Source organism: Melanerpes formicivorus, unplaced genomic scaffold, assembly GCF_026170545.1.
Source record: "Melanerpes formicivorus ecotype bairdi unplaced genomic scaffold, bMelFor1.0.p_v2 SCAF_83, whole genome shotgun sequence".
In the NCBI taxonomy this organism is placed as follows: Eukaryota; Metazoa; Chordata; class Aves; order Piciformes; family Picidae; genus Melanerpes; species Melanerpes formicivorus.
The window spans coordinates 2062119-2084641 of NW_027142435.1; the positions used below are offsets into that span (position 1 = coordinate 2062119).

At 64.0% G+C, this 22523-nt stretch overlaps 1 protein-coding gene across 3 annotated transcripts; it reads right to left on the reverse strand.

The window, feature by feature from the left end:
* Window positions 1-2195: 2195 nt before the first annotated feature.
* Window positions 2196-21898, reverse strand: MYO1F (myosin IF). 3 transcript variants are annotated; one of them, XM_068164766.1, is made up of 28 exons: window positions 21765-21898; window positions 17460-17592; window positions 14488-14577; window positions 13276-13370; window positions 12455-12542; window positions 12170-12259; window positions 11463-11594; window positions 11251-11388; window positions 11032-11164; window positions 9938-10134; window positions 9751-9831; window positions 9069-9155; window positions 8828-8914; window positions 8521-8688; window positions 7750-7835; window positions 7375-7456; window positions 7022-7128; window positions 6635-6733; window positions 6408-6552; window positions 6032-6146; window positions 5387-5556; window positions 5104-5249; window positions 4452-4598; window positions 4222-4370; window positions 3916-3999; window positions 3578-3779; window positions 2686-2852; window positions 2196-2596 (listed from the first exon to the last, which is right to left on the reverse strand). In XM_068164766.1, exons 2-28 carry the CDS (start codon window positions 17535-17537, stop codon window positions 2520-2522), a joined length of 3240 nt encoding a protein of 1079 aa, XP_068020867.1. In that variant the 5' UTR covers window positions 17538-17592; window positions 21765-21898; the 3' UTR covers window positions 2196-2519. The 3 variants fall into 3 exon arrangements, with proteins under 3 accessions (XP_068020867.1, XP_068020866.1, XP_068020868.1); XM_068164765.1 differs by having other exon boundaries at window positions 11251-11385; window positions 17460-17597; XM_068164767.1 differs by lacking the exons at window positions 14488-14577; window positions 17460-17592; window positions 21765-21898 and adding an exon at window positions 13080-13173 and having other exon boundaries at window positions 13276-13342.
* Between the last annotated feature and the right edge of the window lie 625 nt (window positions 21899-22523).

Below are 22523 nucleotides of genomic sequence, written 5' to 3' on the forward strand. Positions count from 1 at the left end.
TGTCGCGAGAGCAGGGGGGAGGAGGAGGAGGAGGAGGAGGCTGGGGGGGGGCCGGGGGGAGGGAGGAAGAAGCGCTGCGGAAGGGGGAACGGGGGCTGTGGGGAGGGGGGGCTCGGCCAGGCCCCGCCCCGGGGCTCCCCGGTTGTTTTTACCGGAGGGATTCGCAGCCTCCCCCCCTGCCGCCGCCATCTCTGCTGCTGGAAGCGGCAGCTCCGCACGCCGGCGGCTGCCGGAGCATCCCGAGGGGGGGTGGAGTATTAGGGAGTGGGTCTTTGGAGCATCCTGGGGGCCTCGGAGCATCTCGGGGGCTTTGGAGCATCCTGGGGGCCTCGGAGCATCTCGGGGGCTTTGGAGCATCCTGGGGGCCTCGGAGCATCTCGGGGGCTTTGGAGCATCCCAACCCCTTTGAGGATCTCAGGATCTTTGGAGCATCCCGGAGTCTTTAGAGCATCCTGGGCCCTTTGGAGCATCCTGGCGTCCTCCAATCACCCTGAGCCCCTTGGGAAGCCCTGAGCCCCTTGGGAAGCCCTGGACCCCTTGAGCATCCCAGGGCATTCCAAAGCCTTTGCAGCACCCCAAAGCCCTCAGAACACCCTGAACCTCTCAGACCATCCCAGGGTCCCTCTGTGAGCACCCCAAATTCCTTGGAGCACCATGGATTCCTGGGAACACCCCTGGCCCTTCTGATCACTCAAGTGCCTTAGAGACCTCCCCCCGGGACTCTCAGAGCAACTGGAGCCCCTCAGAGACCCCCAAGGTCTTGTGAGCCCCTTTGAGCCTTTGGGAGCCCTCTGAGCACCCTAATGAGTGCCCAAGCTGTCCCAGCAGGACTAACTGGGAGCATCCCATTTACACAGCAGCCACTGCCAGGGTGCTGCCCCCCACCCCAAACCCCAGGCAAGAGCTGGAAGGCAGAGGAAGGAGTTTGCAAAGCTGTTTTTTTCCCCCCATGGAAATGAAACCAGGGGCTCTGTCTGCTCCCCCCTCCCAAACTCTGCAGTGCAAGGACCCCTTAGGTCCTGGGACTCCCAGGAAAAGCACTGCCCAGGACCACAGGGCTGCCAAAGCTGAAATCCCATCCTGAGGAAGCCCAGCCCAGCGTGAGGCTCCCAGCAGCCTCCTCCCCAGGGTCCCCCCCCGAGCCCCTCTCCCTCTGCGGGGCAGGGCTTTGCCTCCTGGGGCTAAGCTCTGCTGTGGGAGGGAGGAAGAGGAGGGCTGGGAGGAGAGGCTGAGGAAGGCCACGCAGGGGCGCCTGGCGTCACTTCCTCCATCTGCTCTGCACAGGGCTCGGCGAGGGGCAGCCGGGGGAGGGGGTGGGGGGCGGCACCCAGCACCTTGGCACTGTTCGACCCTCTGCCTGCTGCCAACCCACTGCAGCAGCCCCCAGTCGGAATCAGCACCCCCCAGCCCCAGCTATGCCCCTGTCCTGGGGGTCAGGGCAGAGAGAGTCACCTGATCCCAGGGAATTCCAGAGGGCCCCCTGAATCCTGGGGTGTCAGGGCAGAGAGGATCCCCTGAGTCCCAGGGAACTGGGGCAGAGAGGGTCCCCCAAATCCTGAGGTGTCAGGGCAGAGAGGATCCCCTGAGTCCCAGGGAACTGGGGCAGAGAGGGTCCCCCAAATCCTGGGGTGTCAGGGCAGAGAGGATCCCCTGAGTCCCAGGGAACTGGGGCAGAAAGATTCTCCTGAATCCTGGGGTACTGGGGCAGAGAGGATCCCCAGAATCCTGAGGGATCAGTGGAGAGGGGACCCCCTGAATCGTGGGGTGTTAGGGCCCCCAAATGCTGGTGATGCTGCCACCAGTGGTGGTGGTTTCCACCCCACACATCGCCTCTGGCACTGTGCTGCAGCTCAGGAGGCTCTGGCTGAGTCCTCTCAGCTTTTGCAGCGAGGAAGCAGGGAAGGGAGGATGCTCCTTGGTCCTGCTGCTCCCTAGGGCCCTGCTCTGCCCCACTCCGCTGTGCCCAGTGGTCCAGGGTCGTGCTGGGGTGTGGAGCCCCCCGAGCTGGGTTGCTGGAGGAGCTGGAGTCTATGTCCAGCATCTTCTGGAAGGTTCAGCGTGGGGTGGGCAGGGCTGCCCCTGCCGTGTGTCCTCCCAGGTGGGGGACATGTGGGTGCAGGACTCTTGTCACAGGGCCAGCAGCAGCCATGGGCCAGCAGCAGGGTGAAAGACAAACTCTGGACTCGGTTTCTGAGCCTGATTATTCCCCCTAATTATTAACAATCATTCTCCTCCTAGCCCAGGATCAGCAGAGCAGCTCCGCTGCCAGGGTATGAAACAGCAGCAAGCAAGGAGCCTGTCCTCACTGCAGGGAGGTCACCGCTGGAGTCCCCTGGCTGGCACTGGCCCAGCCCAGCAGCCAGCACAAGCCCACGGGGCCGGGGGGCTCACAAGGAAGCCTTTGCTGAGTGCCAGCCTCGGTGCAGAACCATCACAGCGTCACCGTCGGTGCCTTTGGCATCACTTCAGCAGGTGGGAAGATGGTGACCTCCTCCTTGCCTTCGGCCACGGTGCCCGGCTCAGATCTTCTGCACGTAATTGCCGGGGAAGAGCCCCTCCTTGCCGTGCAGTCGACCTTTCCACCAGCCTGAGATGTCTGGGGAGGGAGCAGAGGAGAGCTGGAGCGGGGGCGGTGCTGCCCTCCACGGCCGGGAGGAGCTGGGCAGGGCAGGCCCCCGGGGGTACCTTCCAGGAGGATGTCGATGACGTCGCCCACGTTGAAGCTGAGCTCGTCCACGTCCTGCCCAATGTACTGGTAGAGAGCCTGGCAGCGTGGCAGGGTGGCCTTGGGCTGGGGCCGGGGGCGCCGCGCAGGGGGTGGCCGCTGGCTCAGGCTCTGCCGGCGCTGCATGCTGTGGGAGCAGGGCAGAGGGCGGTCGTGGGGGCGTCCTGCGCCCTCCTTCCCAGCCTGCCCTCCCCTCCCAACGGGGTGCTTTGGGCCCTCGATGTGCTGGCAATGCCCAGGGGAGTGTGGAGTCACCCTCCCAGGAGTAGCTGTGGCACCTGGGGACAGGGCTGAGGTGGTTGTGGAGGTGTTGGGCGGAAGGTTGGGCTTGGTGATCTCAGAAGTCTTTGCCAACCTTTGTGATTCTATGGCTGGGAGAACTGAGGTGTGCAAGAGACTTGGGAGATGCCAGTAAGGCCTTGGAGATGCCAGTAAGGCCTTGGAGATGCCAGTGAGGACTTGGAGATGCCAGTGAGGAATTGGAGATGCCAGAGAGGAGTTGGAGATGCCAGAGAGGATTTGGAGATGCCAGAGAGCAATTGCAGATGCCAGAGAGGAACTGGCAATGCCAGTAAGGAATTGGAGATGCCAGTGAAGAATTGGAAATGCCAGTAAGGAACTGGAGATGCCAGTGAAGAGCTGGAGATGCCAGTGAAGAGTAGGAAATGCCAGTAAGGAATTGGAGATGCCAGTGAGGAGCTGGAGATGCCCATAAGTCTGGATAGCCCAGCCCTGGTTGGACTTCTGAGCAACCAAACTGCTCAGAGGGCACAGAGCATCTCCTGGGGCTGGGAGCAATGGGAAGGGAAGAGGAGGCAGGGAGGGAGCTGCTGGTGGCAGCAGAGGACCTACCCAGCCACCCCCTGGTCGGGCACCCTGAGGAAGTCCATGTTGTGCTCGGAGGGTGGCCGTGCCCTGGGCTGGTGCCCGGTGCTGCGGGGGGGAAGCACCGCGGCCGGTGGCCCCCGGGCCTGCTTCTGGGCTGCTGTGTAGGTGTCCCTCGGAGCCCGGGGGTCCCCACGTGGGAACTGGGGTGCTCCGTTCCTGCAGGCACCTGGGAGACCCCACCCCAGCATGCTGCATTACTGGGGGGGGTCCAAGCTCACCCTGCACCCCCACCCTGGGAGCGCAGCGTGGGCTGGAGCCAGGCTGGGGTCCCCCACGCCCCACCCTGGCACTGCCCCTCTCACCTCTGGGTGCCGGAGGGGCGCTTCGGGACGGTGCTGGCCACCTGCTGCCACCTCTGCTCTGCGCCACTGCCTTCCTCGTGGGCTCTGGGGGGACATGATGGTCCTCAGAGCCAGCTGGCTGGGAGGGGTGTCCCCGAAGCTGGCGCCCAGCTGCCCAACCACCCGAGCAGGAGCAGGTCCCCCCGGGCTGAAACGCGGGGCCAGGCCACACGTTGGCTCACCCAGATGTTCCCAGGCCTCCAGCTGTGGCCCCAGCAGTCCTGTCCCACCCCTCCTTGGTAGCCCCCCAAGCCCCCTGGCACTCACTGGCATTCCTGGGGAGCCCATCCCCGATGCTGACCGTGAGGGTTTTGCCTCCAGCCTTGAGGGCAGCCACATCCCCCTGGCCCCTGACGAAGGTGACGCTGCGGGTGCCGCCGCCGCCCCAGCCCTCCTTCTTCACCCGAAACTGTAGTCTGGGAGAGAGGGAGAGGCTGTGAGGCCTCGGGGGCGGTGCCCTGCCCTGCTGTGCCACCTCCCCTGGCGCCCATCCTCACGTGTCCTTGAAGGAGAGGCAGAGCTTGGTGCGGGTGAGCTCCTCGTAGCGTTTGCAGAGCAGGCTGAGCAGCTCCGTCTTGAAGATGGACTCCAGGAAGCTGTCGCAGTCGCTCTCGTGGAGGATGAAGAAGTCATCCTGCCTGGTGCTGAGGGACCCACCCCGTGGCAGGGGGCATCAGTGGAGGGCAAGGCTGGTGCCAGCCAGTTCTGGGGAGGAGGGGAAGCTGGGAGCCTCGTTGGCTCTGGAGGTTTGTGCGGCCAGGCTGGATGTGGCTGTGAGCAACCTGAGCTAGCGTGAGGGGTCCCTGGGGTTGGAACTGGCTGAGCCTTGAGGTCCCTTCCAGCCCTGACACTTGTGTGGTTCTATGAGCAAAGGTGGAGGGTGGTTTGTGGAGCCACAGAGTCACTGTGGTTGGAGGAGACCTTTGAGGTCCTCAAGTCCAACCATCCACCCAACGCTGCCAGGCCAAATGGAGCTCCCTGGCCTCCAAAGGGGGATCCTCCCCTCCACAGCTCAACGTTCTGCTGCCTCCACAGGTGAGGTGCTGGGGCCTGGGTTGAGGACACTGAAGCCAGCAGAGCTTGGTGGAGCTGCTGGGTGAAGCCTGACCCCATGGACCCCCTGTGCAGAGCCTGTGCCAAGGGACACACCTCAGCGAGACGCCGCTCACCGCCTGCAGCTCCACTTTCTTCTTGAGCACCTCCTTGACCTGCCCCTTCTCAGGACCTTTCTTCACCTTCTCCCTCCCAATCAGGTAGAAGCACTTGGGGGTGAGGATGAAGTCCCTCTTGATGGGCTGGGGAGAGGGGCAGAAGCAGGAGGGGGTGAGGAGGGGTTTGCAGGGGGGACACCAGCCCTGCACACACACAGACAGAGCCCAGCCAAGGGCAAGCCCCCCTGGGCCTGCCCCAAGCCCCAGGTGGGTGCAGGTACCTTGAACCTTCGGTCGTACTTGGTGATGGAGTCGGCAAAGTCGATCCTCTCCCTCTTGGCCAGGAACTGCCGCAGCTCCGGGCGCTCCTCCATGCCCAGGTAGTCGCCCACGAAGTTCCTGTTGATGCTGTTCCTCCTCCGCTCCTTGAAGTTGTAGAGGATGTTGGATGCTGTGAAGGACCCCAAGAGCCATGCTGGTGAGACTTGAGCCTCAGCCTTCAGGCTTTGCCTGCCTGGCCAGTGCCTGCCCTCCCAAAGCAGCTGTGGGAGCTGGAGGAGGTGTGGGGGCTGGGGAAGATGTAGGAGGTGCGGGAGGTGTGGAAGATGTGAGGGCTGTGGAAGATGTGGAAGATGTGGGAGCTGTGGGAGGTGTGAGGGCTGTGGAAGATGTGGGAGCTGTGGGGGCTGTGGGGGCTGTGGGGGCTGTGGAAGATGTGGGAGCTGTGGAAGATGTGGGAGCTGTGGGGGCTGTGGGGGCTGTCATATGGATCATGGCAGCTGGCATCATATGGATCAAGGGGCAATGGCCACAAACTGGACCCTAAGAGGTTCCATCTGAACAGGAGGAGAAACTTCTTTGGTGTGAGGCTGCTGGAGGGATGCCGGAGGGGTACCAGAGGGGTGCAGAGATGCTGCTGTCCTCACCCTCCTCTCGCATCTGCTGATACTTCCTGACGGCCACATGCCGGCGCCAGGCCTTCTGGATCACCCTGGCGAAGCTGTCGAACTTCCTCTCCCTCATCTCCTCCAGCAGGAAAAGCTGGCAAGGACACAGGGTGCTGAGCACCAAGCCCCAGCTGCATCGCCTCTTCTGCACCCCCAAAGCCTCCCCAGCTCTGCCCAGATCGGTGCTCAGCTCTCACACCTCTCCAAGGGGGAAGAGCTGGGAGGGAACACGGTGCTGAGCACCAAGCCCCAGCTGCATCGCCTCTCCTGCACCCCCAAAGGCTCCCCAGCTCTGCCCAGAGCCGGGGGCAGTCTGTGGAGGCTGTGCTGGGGGAGCAGGGCCCTGGCCACGCACCGACTCGGGGTTCTTGACGAAGACCTTGCTGCGCCCCATCTGGTACTGCTCGGGCTCCATGTTGACAGAGCGCAGCAGGTGCTGCACCCCTTGCCGCTCGTCCCCGCGCCAGGACGGCCACGTCTCGGGGGTGAGGATGGCGTAGCTGTGGGGGAGAGGGGCCTGGGCGTCACTGCTGGGCTGCAGGACCCCCCTCCCCCATGCTCCCCTCCCCCCATCCTGCTCACCGCTGCAGGAACTTGCGGAAGAGGCGGCGGTAGGCGAAGCCCGCACGGCGCACCCGGATGTTCTCCTTCAGGCCCAGGTACTCCACTTGGTGCTTCACCCTGTGGGGCCGGGGGGGGACAGGCTGCCATGGGTTGGCAGCTCCTGGGGAGGGCCTGCTCGAGCCCCTCTGCCATTGCTTTGCACCGAGCAAGAGCTTCAGGGGCTCAGGCGGAGCCCTTCTGTGTGCCTGTCCCCAGGTCCTCCTCGGCAGTCCCCTGGGTCTGGGTGCAGCACAGAAGGAGCAGCCCAGGGCTGCAGTTGGTTGGGGGAAAGGCAGTTCCTGGCCACATCTCCATGGCTGGCTGCCACTGCCCAGGCTCTGGAGGGCTCCCTGGGGGCTCTGTTACCTGCTCTCCTCCCAGTCCCGAGGCTTCTTGGTCTCGTTGGGTTTGATGCAGCGGATGTAGTGTGGGGTGCACTTCATGAGGGTGTTCACCAGGTCGTTGGCCTGTTTCTGGTGCAAGCATCAACCAGTGGAGCATCACAGCGGCTGCTGGGAGCCCAGCACCCTGCCCCTACCCCACAGGCAACAGCTCCAAGTCCAACCTTCCACCCAACACCTCCATAACCACCAGGATGTGGCCTAGTGACCGTGGAGGTTCTGGGTAGCAGGTTGGACTTGACGACCTTAGAGGTCTTCTGCAGCCTTAATCCTTCTGTGACTCCCTGGCTCTGCTGTCCTGCGGCCTCGGGGTCCTACCTTGATCTTGGAGCCCGCAGTGGTTGGCCTTCCCTTCTTGTCAGACTCAAGCTTTTCTGGGAAAAGCATCTGGATGAAGCCACTGAAAGGCAGGGGACAGTCCCCAGGTGAGAGCTGCCACGCTGAGCTGGAGCCACCTTGTCCCCAGGCCAAGCAGGATTGGTGCTGGTGGGTCAGGACCCCTCTCCCCAGCCCTGCAGCCCCTGCCTGCTGGGCGCTCAACCAGGGGACGCCGCCGGTGCCCGCGGGGAGATGCAGGGTGCTGAGCTCCCTCAGCTATGGCTCCAGCAGAGGCAGGACCAACAAAGCTTTATGCCACCCTCTGTCCCAGCCCTTTTGGGGTGGCCTGGGGACCCCAGCAGTGGCAGGACTCACTATTCACTGCTCTGCATGAGCTCAATCAGGTCGGTGAAGAGCACGTCCCGGTTGCGCTCGCAGAAGCCACTCACGTCGTAGGAGACCTGGGGACAGGAGAGGGACCTCAGCCCCATGCTGCTGTGGCCAGGGCTGTGGGGTGCAGGATGAGGGGTGCAGGGTGTGGGATGCAGGATGAGAGGTGCAGGATGCAGGATGAGGGGTGCGGGATGAGAGGTTCAGGGTGCAGGAGGAAGGGTGCAGGATGCAGGGGGAGGGGTGCAGGATGCAGGATGAGAGGTGCAGGGTGCAGGAGGAAGGGTGCAGGATGCAGGAGGAGGGGTGCAGGTTGCAGGATGAGGGGTGCAGAGGGAGGGGTGCAGGGTGCAGGAGGAGGGGTACAGAGGGAGGGGTGCAGGGTGCAGGAGGAGGGGTGCAGGTTGTGGGATGAGGGGTGCAGAGGGAGGGGTGCAGGGTGCAGGAGGAGGGGAGCAGGATGAGAGGTGCAGGGTGCAGGAGGAGGCGTGCAGGGTGCAGGAGGAGGGGTGCAGGATGAGAGGTGCAGGGTGCAGGAGGAAGGGTGCAGGGTGCAGGAGGAGGGGTGCAGGGTGCAGGGGGAGGGGTGCAGGGTGCAGGAGGAGGGGTGCAGGGGGAGGGGTGCAGGGTGCAGGAGGAGGGGTGAAGGTTGCAGGATAAGGGGTGCAGGAGAAGGGGTGCAGGATGCAGGAGGAAGGGTGCAGGGTGCAGGAGGAGGGGTGCAGGGTGCAGGGGGAGGGGTGCAGGGTGCTGTACCTTGCCTGCATAGTGGTGGATGACGAAGCCTGAGCTCCAGCTGTTGAAGTGCTCGTGAGTGCCCACAGCTGCCTGCAGCTTCTGCAGCAGGGTCTGGTCCGCGCCCTCGCCGGTGGCGTGCATGGTGGCACAGACATCATCCAGGACACTCATGATCCCGGGGGGGTTCTGGGGGAGGGAGAACGAAGCCATGGGGGTCCAAAGGCCGCCCCTCATCCTCGGCAGCACCCAGCCCATGCAGTGTCCTCCTCCCTGCGTGCCCCAGCTCGCCAAGAGAGGCCCGCAGGCAGGGGAGGACCTCACTCACCAGCTTGTTCTCTATCAGGTCGCACACCACCTTGTTGTTGAAGTACTGGATCTGGGTCCACTTGATCCCCTCCTGCACATATTCCTCCTGGGGAAGTGCAGGGAGAGCTGCTGGGTCCCCAGCCCTGGGACAGGCTGCAGCCCCCCTGCTCCTGCCCCGGTGCTGGGACTGCCTGGCAGCAGGGATGCAGGGTGCAGGACTCGGGGTGCTGGTGCAGCCCTGCAGCTCCCCTGCCCTGTACCTGCTCTGCCTTCAGGGTGAGCTCTATGAAGATCTGCTGCAGCTTCTCGTTCACAAAGTTGATGCAGAACTGCTCAAAGCCATTTTTCTGCAAAAGGACAGAAGGTGAAAGAGGAGATGGGGCTGAGCTGGCTCCTGGGGAGGGCAGGCTGAGAGCCCTGGGGCTGAGAGCCTGGAGAAGAGCAGCCCCAGAGGGGAGCTGAGCAATGCTCAGCAGGAGCTAAATGGTAAAGGTCAAAAGGATCAGATCAGATTCTGCTCAGTGGTGCCCAGGGACAGGAGAAGGGGCAAGGGCCACAAACTGGAAGCCAGGAGGTTCCATCTGAACAGGAGGAGAAAATTCTTTGGTGTGAGGCTGCTGGGGGCCTGCAGCAGGCTGCCCAGAGAGGTTGTGGAGTCTCCTATGGAGAGCTTCCAACCCTCCCTGGGCACTGTGCTGCTGGGCAGGCTGCTGTGGGAGCCCTGCTGGAGCAGGGTGGGGGGAATGGGTGAGCTCCAGAGGTCCCTTCCAACCTGCACCATGCTGGGATTCTGTGATTCTATTCCTCTCCCCCAGGGACCCTTCTTGGGGCCGTGGAGAGCTCCAGCCCCCTGCTCCAGCCCCCTGCTCCAGCCCCCCTCCTTGCTGCAGGAGCAGGGAAGGACATTCCCCTGCTGACCTCCTCCAGCCAAGCAGCACCCACCTGGAATATTTCAAAGCCATAGATGTCCAGCACCCCGATGCTGTACTCCTCGTAGGACTTCTGCATGGCCCTGTTGATGGACTGCAGAGAGGGATGGGCTGAGCCAGCTGCAGCAGGGGCCAGCTGCGGGCAGGGGGGGGTGGTGAAGGTCCCCTCCATGCCATGAGCCCCCCCCAGGACCACCAACCTCCACCAGGAAGTCGAAGACTCGTGCATAGAGCCCCTTGGCCAGGGCATCCCTGGTGTAAGCTGCCTGCTCCACGTTGAGGGTGACAGTGATGGACTCGGAGCGCCCTCCCCACCTGCTGTCCATCTTCCTGCTGGTCACCTTCTGGTTGAGGCGCTCCTGGTCGATGCCCAGCAGGTAGGCAGGGAAGGCCAGGGCTGGGCAGAGTGAGGAGGGGTGCTCAGGGCTGCCTGCTCCCCCCCTGCACCCCCAGCTCACTGCCCACAGCCACGGCCGGACCCTCCAGCCCCAGGGCAGCAGCGGGGGGGGGATGTGGTCCTCCCTCTGCTAAATCACAGCAAGGGACTCCTGGCATCCATCCTCTTGCTAATTAAGCTCTGGGCTAATGAATTAATTGTGCTGCTTGCTCACTGCTTAGGTTTTGCCATGCTGGTGGCCAGCAGGAGCAGGACACCCTGACTGGGCACTGGTGGGGGCCAAACCTTTGTGCTCCTCACTCCAAGCAGGTCACTGAGGGGCTGGAGCAGGTCCAAGGGAGGGCAACAAAGCTTGGGGAAGGGTCTGGAGGACAGGGCTGGGGAGGAGATGCTGAGGGAGCTGGGGGTGTTCAGCCTTGAGAAAAGGAGGCTGAGGGAGACCTCCTTGCTCTCTGCAGCTCCCTGGAAGGAGGCTGGAGCCAGGTTGGGATTGGTCTCTCCTCCCCAGGAACGAGGGACAGGGCAAGAGGAAATGAACTCAAGTTGCCCCAGGGGAGGTTCAGGTTGGAGATGAGGAACAACTTCTGCCCCCAAAGGGTTGTCAAAGCCTGGCCCAGGCTGCCCAGGGCAGTGGTGGAGTCCCAGACCCTGGAGGGATGTAAAGCTGTGGAGGTGTGGTGCTGAGGGCCATGGTTCTGTGGTGCCCTGGCGGTGCTGGGGGGAGGCTTGGGCTCAATGTTCTTAAAGGTCTCTTCTGAGCAAACCGATTCCATGCTTCTAAGCTGCTGCTCTCCTCCTCTCCTCTCTGCCGGGGGGGGTTGTGCTGTGGGCACTTTGCCCAGGCTCTGTGAGGGTCCCCCCCTCGCCTCCCTGGGGCAGAGCAAGGTCACTACTCACAGTCAGGGTTCTCCACCCGCGCGTAGTTGCCCTCCTCCCGAAAGCTGATGTTGCCCAGGTGCAGGATCCCTGCCACGATCTGCAGCACCACCTGCTGCTCCTCCCCACGGATGCCAATGACCTGCATGGCATTCTGGGGGCAGGGGGGAGGGTGGGGACCCCATCAGCCCCTGCCCAGCTTGCAGCTGGCTCTGGGGGTCCCCCAGCCCGGGTGCCCACCATGGTCTCGTGGAAGTCGCTGCGGTCATCGGTGCCTTCCACCTGGTAGGTGTCTGACTGGTTCAGGTAGTAATAGTAGTCTGGGCTCATGATGCCCAGGTTCTGCCTCTGCTCTTGGGATGCTCCTTCGATGAGCTGCTTGGGAAACAGGAGCTGTGGGCCCCTGCCCTGCCCTGCCCAGCTGGCTCTGTGCCCCCCGCCCCGAGCTGTACCTGGTAGTGGATGTGGAAGTTCCTCTCGCCCTGGTTCTGGCTCACCACCCGGGACTTCTCCAGCAGGAAGTTGGAGATCTTCCCTCCGTCAGGCTCTCCCCCCCGGCTGAACTGGATCTCAAAGTACTTCCCCTGCGGCAGCACAGCTCCCACTGAGAGCCACGGCCCCAGCTGCAGGGACCCTTCCCTCCCTCCAGCCCTGGCTTCTCTCGTGGGGTTGTAGAGTCCCCAAATCCCGGCATGGGGAGGGCTGGAAAAGACCTCTGGAGCTCACCCACTCCCAGCCCCTGCTCCAGCAGGGCAGCCACAGCAGCTTGCCCAGCAGCACAATGTCCAGGGGGGGTTGGCAGCTCTGCAGAGGACACTCCACAACTCCTCTGGGTAGTCTGCTCCAAGCCCCCAACAGCCTCACACCAAAGGAGTTTCTCCTCCCGGGTTCCGGTTTGTGCCCCCTGCCCCTTGTCCTGTCCCTTGGCATCGTCTGGCCCCAGCCTCCTGCCCCCCACAGCTCCTTCAGCTTTGCTGAGCATTGCTCAGCTCCCCTCTGGGGCTGCTCTGCTCCAGGCTCTCAGCCCCAGGGCTCTCAGCCTTTGCTCCTCCCAGGGCTGCTCCAGGCCCCCTCAGCACCTTCCCCTTCTCTCCCAGCCCCCTAGGACCACGGCTGGGGTGGGTGCCGGCGGCGGCTCTGCCCCTGCCCGGTGACTCACGAAGCGGCTGGAGTTGTTGTTCCGCACGGTTTTGGCGTTCCCAAAGGCTTCCAGCAGAGGGTTGGACTGCAGGATGATCTCCTTCACATGCTGGGGGCAGAGGAGGGAGGAGGTCGAGGCGGGGGTGGGGGTTACCCACCCGCAGCAGCTCTGCTCAGAGCTGGGGTCAGCCCCAGGGCTCTCTGTGGTCTTCCCCTGGGGCTGCTCTGCGGGGTCTGGCCCTGGGGCTGCTCCTGGTGCCACCATCAGATGGGGAGCGGCTGGGGGGGGCACACAGGGACATACCTGCACCTTCTCTCCACCCCCAGACACCTTGGAGATGTAGCCCATGATGTACTTGGCTGCCACTGTCTTCCCGGCTCCGCTTTCTCCGCTGTGCAAAGGCCAAGAGCAGAGGAGGTGTGGAACGGCCCCGGCAGACCCCCCCAGTGCTGAGCAGCTGGGCACAGTCCCATCCCCATCCCTGCTGACCACACCACTCCCGACAGGAGAGGGGCCAGAGCAGGGCTGGGGGAGGAGCTGCTCCAGGGGAAGATGCTGGGTTTCCTGTGGCTGGATTTTGGAGGGGAGGAAGAGGACTTTGGGAGCTCCAAGGGGAAGTCTCTGGCCTTGCCCCACAGCCCCTTGCAACACCCAGCCGGAAAGATGCATTGCACAAGGCTGGGGTCCCAGCCCAGCCCAGGCCTCCTGCAGCTCCTCATGGTGCTCACAGACAAGACTGGGGGGTTCCCTCAGGCCCCCCCATGCCTTGGGTCCCTGCAGGCACCCCCATGCCTTGGGTCCCTCCAGACAACCCCATGCCCTGGGTCTCCCCAGGCACCCCCATGCCTTGGGTCCCCCCAGGCACCCCCATGCCTTTGGTCCCCCCCAGGCCCCCCCATGCCTTGGGTCCCCCCAGGCACCCCCATACCTTGGGTCTCCCCAGGCCCCCCCATGCCTTGGGTCCCTCCAGGCACGCTCATGCATTGAGTCCCTCAGGACCTACCCCTGGGCTTCACCTCCTGCTGGATGAGCTGGATGAGCCCAGGTGTGGGGACAAGGGGTGACTGGGAGCAGCCAGCCCCGAGGTGGTGGGAGGGGGCCCCAGGCATGCCCTGTGCCCCTACCTGATGATGGCACACTGGTTCTCGCCGTCGATCAGCATGTTGCGGTACATGGCGTCCGTCAGGGCGTAGATGTGGGGAGGGTTCTCATACTGAGCCTAAAATCAGGGGCAAGGACAGCTGAGCCCAGGGCCACCAGCAGCTCCCTGCCCTCAGCCCCCTCCCCAGGCCCCCTTCGCCCTGCCTGTGCGTGGCACAGGGCAGCAGCACCCAGCAGGGAGGGGGAACGGAGCTCCTGCCACAGACAGGAGGTCGGCAGCAGTGTGCCAGGGGGGGTTGACTCTTCCCTCCTCCTTGGGAAGCTGGTGGGGGGAGCCTGAGCTACTCCCTGGGGCTGGGTTGGGCCATTCTGGGGCTGCTTTGGGGTGGATGTCTGAGCTGAGTTTCCCAGGGAGGTGGATCTGCTCCTGGGGCTCGTTTGGTGACTCCCCATGGATCGATCTGGGAGCAGTGAGCCCTGTGGCACCCAAAGGGCTGGGGAGGATGGGGGCACTCAGGGGACACTTAGGGGACACCCCCCAGGTGTTCCAAGGAATCATTTTAGTTGGAGGAGACCTTTAGGATCATGGACTCCAGCCCTGAGCCCAGCACTGCCAGGGCACCACTGAACCATGGCCCCCAGCACCACATCTACACAGCTCTGAAGCCCCTCCAGGGATGGAGACTCCCCCACTGCCCTGGGCAGCCTGGGCCAGGCCTTGGCAACCCTTCTGGGGAAGAAATTCTTCCTCATGTCCAACCTAACTCCCCTCCCCTTATGAATCACTTCAGGCCAGTTCCACTCATGGCATTTTTGTGACCCAAGTGCAGGACTCAGCACTTGGCCCTGTTGAGCCTCATCCTCCCCATGCAGCTGCTGTGGCTTTCCCAGATCACCCCAAATGAAGCCCAGTGGAGCCTTGGCTGTGTCCCCCCAGCTGCCCAGGGGGCAGGGGCAGAGGGCAGGGGGCAGGGGCAGAGGGAAGGGGGCAGGGGCAGAGGGCAGGGGGCAGGGGGCAGGGGGCAGGGGCAGGGGGCAGGGGGCAGGGGCAGAGGGCAGGGGGCAGGGGGCAGGGGCAGAGGGCAGAGGGCAGAGGGCAGGGGGCAGGGGGAAGGGGCAGAGGGCAGGGGGCAGGGGGCAGGGGGCAGGGGCAGAGGGCAGGGGGCAGGGGGCAGGGGGAAGGGACAGAGGGCAGGGGGCAGAGGGCAGAGGGCAGGGGGCAGGGGCAGGCTCACCGCTCCCTGGTAGAGCTCAACCTCGCGGTCGGTGAAGTAGGGCATCTGCTTGAAGGGGTTGACAGAGATCAGCACTGGCCCAATGTAGGTCTGAGAGGCAGGTTAAGGTCCATCTGTCCTTGCTCTTGTCCTCCCTTCCTGACCCAGGGGCAGGAAGGTGGTTGGGGAGGTCCTTCCTGCAGGAACAGCAGCAGGGTTCCCAGGCAGAGCTGCTGCCACGGCTCGGTGCTGGGCCAAGGGGTGTCCCTCCTGGTGCCATCAGAGCAGGGTGCAGCAGGAGCCTTCCCCCAGCTCCCTGGCTGCATTTCCAGCGTCCTGGAATGCACAGCATCACAGAATTGCTGTGGCTGGAGAAGCCTTCTGAGACCATTGAGTCCAACCAGCAGCCCAAGCCCTCCACAGCCACCAGACCATGGCCAGAGGTTCCTTGAGCACCTCCAGGGCTGGGGACTCCACCACCTCCCTGGGCAGCCTGTGCCAGCCCCTGACCACTCTTTATCCTGGAGCAGAGCAGCCTGAGGGATGTCCTCATCCATGTGGATAAAGATGTGCAGGGCAGTGTGGGGAGGAGGGAGCCAGGCTCTGCTCAGGGATGCCCAAGGGCAGTGCCAAGGGGCACTGGGGGCAAGCTGGAGCAGAGGAGGTGCCAGGGGAACAGGAGGAGAAACCTGTGAAGGTGGCAGAGCCCTGGAGCAGGCTGCCCAGAGAGGTTGTGGAGTCTCCTTCTGCCTGTTTGGAGACATCCAAAGCCCACCTGGATGTGTTCCTGCCCTGGGTGACCCTGCTGAGGGCAGGGGGCTTGGACTGGATGACCTATTGAGCTCCCCCCCAACCCCTTCCATGCTGTACTGAGGTGAGGGAGGCTGAGGACAGAAGAGTGCTGGGGGTGGTGGTGGAGGGGCTCCCCCTGAGCCCTGTTTTGCCCCACCTGAGGCTGGGGGTGGGGGAAGAGCAGCTGAGGTGCAGGCAGCAAGGGGCTCTGCTGGGAAATGCAGAAGCTTGGGGGTGTTGAGTCACAGCTCGCTGGGGTCTGCTGCTCAGCAGCACCACAAAAAGGAAGAGAGAGGCTGCCTGGGGCAGAGGTTTTTGGTTGTTGTTTTGGAGGGTTGGGGTTTTTCTGAGCTCCAAAAATAAAAGAAGAGAAGAAAAAAAGAGCTGTCTAACCCCAAAGGCAAAGCTCTGCAGGCACTGAAATAGCTCTGAGGGTGGCTGTGTGCCTGTGTCACCACCAGCCCAGGACAGAGCATGGCCTTGTAAGGACAGAGACCATCTCCAGCCAAACCACAGCCCTCAGCAGGCAGCTCAGCCCCGTGGCCACCACAGCCCCAGCCTGGCCACCACAGCCCCAGCCTGGCCAGCTCTGCAGGGCAGGGGGCAGGGCAGGGGTGAGGCTGAGCTGGATGGGGGGCTGCAGCTGCTCTGCTGTGGGGACAGACTGAGGGAGCTGGGGTTGTGCAGGCTGGAGAGGAGAAGGCTCTCAGGAGACCTCATTGTGGCCTTCCAGGATCTGCAGGGGGCTACAAGAAAGCTGGGGAGGGACTTTTGAGGCTGTCAGGAAGAGATATTACTGGGGGGGATGGAGCAAAACCAAAAGTGGGGAGATTGAGATTGGATGTTAGGAAGAAGTTGTTGGCCATGAGCGTGGTGAGAGCCTGGCACAGGTTGCCCAGGGGGGTGGTGGAAGCCTCCTGCCTGGAGGTGTTTGCAGCCAGGCTGGAGGTGGCTGTGAGCAACCTGCTGTGGTGTGAGGTGTCCCTGCCCATGACAGGGGGTTGGAGCTGACTGAGCCCTGAGGTCCCTTGCAGCCCTGACAGCTCTGTGATTCCATGGGATGAGGTTCAGCAAGGCCAAGTGCCAGCTCCTGCACTTGGGTCACAACAACATCTGCTGGAACTGTGTGGCCATGGCCCCTGGGGCCATGTGCTGATGGCCAAGGTGGTGTGAGGCTGCTGGTTGGACTGGAGGAGCCCAGAGGCCTTTTCCAAGCCAAGCAGTCCTGTGATTGCTGAACCTCAACCTGTGGCCAGCAGAACCTTCCCCACCTGCCCCACAGAGCCTGGGAGCCACCAAGCCTCATGCATGGTGCTCAGCAGGGACAACCCTGCAGCTGCAAAGGTCTCTGGGCTGGGGGATGATGCAGGGGGGACAGCACTGAGCAGGGTGGGAGCCTTGCACCCTGCTTTCTCCTGGTGGTGTCCCATGGGTCCTGACACTGGTGGCACCTCCTCCACATCTCCTGCTGAGATGCTCCTGCTTCACCCAGGGTCTGCTGTGGGTGCAGAGCAGCTGTGGGCACGGGGAGGGGGCAGCTGGGTGACAGCAACAGGGGGTGATGGTCACTGCTGCCACTGGGGTCCAGCTCCCTCAGCACAGCCTGGAGGGTCTCCAGTGTGCAGAAGCAGAGGGGGACAGCAGATGGAGAGCTCTGCTCAGTGCTCTTTGCTTAGTCCTCTCTGCTTAGGGCTCTGTGGCCACGAAGGAAGGACCAAAATGGGTCCCAGGTGATGGCTGCAGAGCCTCAGCTTGGGGATAGCAGCAATTCCCCAGCTGATCCTGTCCCAGCAGAGCATGGGGATGGGACACCCTGCAAGCACTGGGGCAGCCCCAGCTTGGCCCAGAGCCTGGCAAAGCCTGGAGGCAGAGCCCTGCTGCTGCAGCCTGGGGCACTGCTGCTGCCTGAGGCACTGCTGCAGCCTGAGGCACTGCTGCTGCCTGAGGCACTGCTGCAGCCTGGGGCACTGCTGCAGGCTGGGGCACTGCTGCAGCCTGAGGCACTGCTGCAGCCTGGGGCATTGCTGCAGCCTGGGGCACTGCTGCTGCCTGAGGCACTGCTGCTGCCTGAGGCACTGCTGCAGCCTGGGGCACTGCTGCAGCCTGGGGCACTGCTGCTGCCTGAGGCACTGCTGCTGCCTGAGGCACTGCTGCAGCCTGGGGCACTGCTGCAGCCTGGGGCACTGCTGCAGGGAGGATACAAAGATGTAGTCGTCCATGAAGCGCTTCCTGAGGTTCTCCACGATGGCCTCCTCAGAGATCTTGGAGAGCAGGACCATGTCATCCACCCCACTCTGCTTGACGTTGTGGCTCTGCCAGTGGAAGCGTTCCTTGCTGCCCTGTGGGGAGGGGAGGACCACAGGCACTGCAGCAGGGCTGCCAGCGATGCCAGGCAAGCTCCCCCTGAGCTGCTGGCAGCTCTGCCTGGTCCCTGCCCAAGCTGTGCCTCCCCAACAGGCACCCCTGGGGCAAAGGAAGCTCAGAACCCCAGAGCCAGGCCTTGCCTCATCCCTCTGGCCAGCCCCTGCCTCACCATGTGTCTGTCACCCCGGGGAGGAGCAGCTCTGACAGCCTGGGGGCATCTCTGCAGCCTCCCTCCTGCTCCTTAGGGAGCTGTCCAAGGACTACTGAAGCAATTGGTGCTCAAACTGCTCCTGAGGCAAAGGGGCAGCAAAACTAACCCAGGGGAAGGGCAAAGCATGCAGCAGGTGGGAGCACCCCTGGCACTGGGCATCCTCTGCACCCCTGTGTCCCATTTCCCCCAGGGCCTCCTTCCTCCCTGCCCAAGGAGAGAGGATCACAGTCACAGAGTCCTCTGGCTTGGAGGAGAGCTTTGAGAGGGCCAAGTCCAAGCCTTGACTCAGCAGCTTCCCAGGATGCAGCAGGTTGGAAGGGACCCTCCAGGGCCCTCTTGTCCACCCCCCTGCAGGCAGCAGGGACAGCTCCAGCCCCAGCTCCTGCAGGCTGCCCAGGGCCACAGCGAGCCAGCCCCAAACCAGGATGCCAGGACCTGCTTCCCAGCTCTCCTGGCTCCATCCTCGGGGGGCTGGGATCTAACCCTTGTGGGGCACACACAGCCCCGGGCTGGGGGGGGCTGAGGGGGGGTGGAGGAAGGAAACAACTCAAAGGCTCCTTGTGCAGGATGCCACAGAAGAAACCTGCTGCAGGCAGCCGTGGTGCCCAGGGGGGGACACCCCAGCCGGAGCCGCCCCTGGCCCCCCCTGTTCCTCTTTCCCCCCACTGCTCCCAGTACTGATTTCACTTCTCCTCCACCCCCTCCTCACCCCCAGCCTCTTACTCTTTCCGTTTCCCTTTTCTTCTCTTCCCCTTTTGCTTCATTTTCCTGCTGGCTCTCAGCCCTCCAGCCCCAGAGCTGTTGGCAGCCTCCTGCCTGCCCCGCGGGGGCTCGGCTCAGCCCAGCCCCCCCAGCACCATGGGGGCAGAAGGACCATCGTGGGGCAGGATGCTGCTGCACCTCCTGCCTGCCTCCTTCCCTGCTGGGCTTTGCAACCCAGACCACCATCCATGCCCCTCCCAGACCCCAGTGCCACCCAAGCCCCCGGGGAGCTGGGAGGGCTCTTGGCTCCGAGCGCAGCCCAAGCCCTGGTGCAGGAGCTGCTGGCTTCCCATCCTCTGCCCTTGGGATGCTCAGAGGCTGCAGGGGGGCTGCTCACACAGCCTGGAACCGTGTGAGGGGGTTGTGCTCCTCCTCCTGCTGCTTGCTGGTGAGCTTTTCCCTTGCCTTCCCCTCCTCCCTGGTAAGCCCCTAGGAAAGCCAGCAGGAAAAGCACAGCCGGGCTCAGGTCACCATCCGGTCACCCAGGGAGCTGCTGGGGAACCCCAGAGCTGCTGGGGACCCCAGGGAGCTGCTGGGGACCTCAGGGAGCTGCTGGGGACCCCCAGAGCTGCTGGGGACCCCAGGAAGCTGCTGGGGACCCCAGGGAGCTGCTGGGGACCTCAGGGAGCTGCTAGGGACCTCAGGGAGCTGCTAGGGACCCCCAGAGCTGCTGGGGACCTCAGGGAACTGCTGGGGACCTCAGGGAACTGCTAGGGACCCCAGGGAGCTGCTGGGGACCTCAGGGAGCTGCTCAGCTTCAATCCAACCTGGCCAAACCCCTGGGGAGGGTGGAAAGGAGCAGGTCATGAGGAGCCCACAGAGAAGCCACCACTGTGCCCTGCCCCCATGCCCCTGAGCCCCCTGGCACAGGCAGCTGGGCTGGGCTGGGCTGGGCTGGGCTGGGCTGGGCTGGGCTGGGCTGGGCTGGGCTGGGCTGGGCAGGGCTGGGCTGGGCTGGGCAGGGCTGGGCTGGGCTGGGCTGGGCAGGGCTGGGCTGGGCTGGGCTGGGCTGCCCACTCAGGACACCAAATTAAGGCAAAGAAGAGCATTTCCCGTGCTGTCAGCTCTGCCACACCTGAGCTGGCAGCCAGAGTTTCTCTTTCAGCCAAGTGAGTGCCCTCAGAGCTCTCAGCAGTGGCCTTCCCCACACCTCCTCTTCCTCTGGGCACAGGTTTGGGGCTCTCCTGCCCCGGGCTGGGGCACCTGGTGCCAGCCAGCTGCAGGGCACTCAGTGCTTGGCTGTAGGGGAAGGTCCTCTCCGGATGTGTCCCCCCCAGGTTCCTGGGAGCACAAAGGCTGCCTGGCTTCCCTCAGCATGCCCCAGGAGGTGGCACAGGAGGGGGGGCCTGGGGCTGGGGCTCACTAAGCTGGGAGGAGGATGAGGAGGAAGGATTCTCCCCCAGAAGCAGTGCCCAGCAAGCACAGGACAGGGGCAGGGGGCAGGGGTCCCACAACCTGAGTTTGCTGCCCGAGGTTGGGGGCAGTGGCTCCTCTGTCCCTTCCTCTGCCCCAGGCCAGGGTCAGGGATGAGCCAGAGAGCAGCAGCACCATGGGGAGACCCCCAGGGAAGGTGGCCTGGGCCAAACACCTCAGTTTGATGCTCAAGCTGAGCCCAGCAGGGTTCAGCTGCCCTTGGCCTGGGCATCCAGGGGCAGTTTGCAGCTGCTTTGCCCAAGGGCCTTTGCTGTGCTGTTGCTCTCCTGGGTGCATGCCTGGAGAGCCCCAGCAAGACCCTCAGAAACCACAGAACAGGTTGGGTTGGCAGGGACCTGCAGAGGTCACCCAGCCATGGGCAGGGACATCTGCTGCTAGGTGAGGCTGCTCAGAGCCTCATCCAACCTGCCCTTGGGCTCAGGGCCATCTCCCACCCCTCTGGGCAGCCTGGGCCAGGCTCTCACCCTCCTCAGAGTGAAAGAAAAAGCAAAAGAGTCTTCCTTATGCCCAACCTAAGCCCTCCCAGGCCAGGGCTGTGGGATGGAGGCTGTCACCATCGCTGTCACCATCGCTGCCACCATCACTGCCACCACATGTGAGTGCTGGGGCAGGGAGGGGAGCAGCCCCGTGGCAGAGATGACAAAACATCATCTGGTTTGCAGCCCTGAGCCCTCACCAGCAGGCTGCAAGCCCTGGGCAGGAAGCAGAGGGAGCCCAAGGTGGCAGCTTTTGATCTGGAGACAGACCAAGCCCGAGGCAGCCAACACCTTCAAACCACAGGAAGCCCTGAGAAGAGCAGGCATGGGGGGAGGGAGGGGATTGCATCCTGGCCACCACCCCCCAGGCACAGGGCTTGGGGATGGGAAGGTTCCTGCAGCATTCTGGGGCTGGGGGCTGCCCCCAGAGCTGGCTCCCAGCTGAGGTTGTGGCTCTGGAGCCCTTCACAGAGCCACAGAACAGCTCCAGGGGTGGGGGGGTTGGCATCCTGCAGGGACAGCCCCTGGGCAGCTCCTCAGGGGTGGCAAACAGCCACGGGGTGGAGGAGGCTCTGTCCCAGCCTGGCCACCTCCCACCCCCGCAGGAAGGGGAAGGGGCTGGGGGCAGCATCGGCCCCAGAGCTGGAGGGCAGAGCTGTGGCCACCCCTGCAGAGCCTCACTCCATGCCTCAGCTGCTTCTGAGTCCTCTTCTGCCTCCACATCAGCCTCCAGCTCCGGCTGCTGCCCTCCCAGGTGCCCTGTGCCTGCCAGGCTGCAAGGTCCAGCCCTTGGCACTGATACCCAGAGGGTCCTTCCAGGCATGAGCTGGCCTGGGCAGGGGGCTCCTGCTGCCCCCCTGCAGCCCTCTGCCCACATCCTGCCAGCACCACCTGCCCTGAAACCAGAAGTGCTGGTGGGAAGCTGGGCCAAGAGGAACACCAAGTTTCTCCTGTGGGCACTCCCAGCAGCATCAAGCCCTCTGGGTGCCAGCCTGGCCTCACCCCACCCCATGTGCCCCACCTGCTCCCGGGGGGGCACCGACCCTGCCCCCTGCCCCCTGCCCCCAGCCCCAGCTGCTGCCCACCGCCGTGCCCTCCCCAGGGGGGACCTGGGGTGAGCTGCTGGCACCTCCCAGAGAGCAGCAGAGGACCACGAAGGGAGCAGGAGGGGAGAGTGCCAGCTCTGAGGTGCCAGGAGGAGAGGGTGCCCGAGGGGGGCAGGGTGGGGGGAGCCCGGCGAGGGTCCCCCCCGCACTCACCATGGTGTCCCTGTGTCCTGGGGCTGCTGTCACCGAGGGCTCAGGGCCATCCCTTTGCCTTTCTGCCTCTGCTGCAGCTGCAACCTGCTGCTCAATTTGCTGTCCCCTTCTTCTTTTGCTTCTCCCCTCCCACTTCCTCGTTTCGTGCTGCTTTGGGGGGGTGGGGAGGATGAGGGTGGCTGCTGGGGGGGGACACTGAGGTGGCACTGCCCATCTCTGCTGCAGAGGTGCTGGGGGGGGGTCGCTGGGCTGGGAGAGCAGGTGAGGGCTGGGTGGAGCCTGGCAGAGATGCTCAGAGCTGCCACAAATCCTCCCCCCCCACCCCGAGGTGACAATTTGGTGCCCCAAGGTGAGAGCCTGGTGTGGCTCCAGGAGCAGCCAGGCAGTGCTGGGGGCAGCTGTGCCCTGAGGTGCTCCTGGGAGCAATAGGATCACAAAATGGGTTGGGTGGGAAGAGACCTTTCAAGCTCACCCAGTCCACCCCCCCTGCACTCAGCAGGGACAGCTCAGAGCCCCAGACAGCCTGAGCTGGGATGGAGCCAGGGATGGGGCAGCTCCCTCCCCTCGGGGCAGCCTGGGGCAGGCTCTCCCCACCCTCAGGGTGAAGATTTCTCCCTCCTCTCCCAGCCTGAATCTGCCTCTCTCTGTTCCAAACCACCTCCCCTTGTCCTGTCCTGCTGAAGCTCTCTGTCCCTCTGCTTCCCCAGGCATCAGCCTCATCCCTGGGGGGGTTAAGGCCAGGCTTGGAGGTGGCTGTGA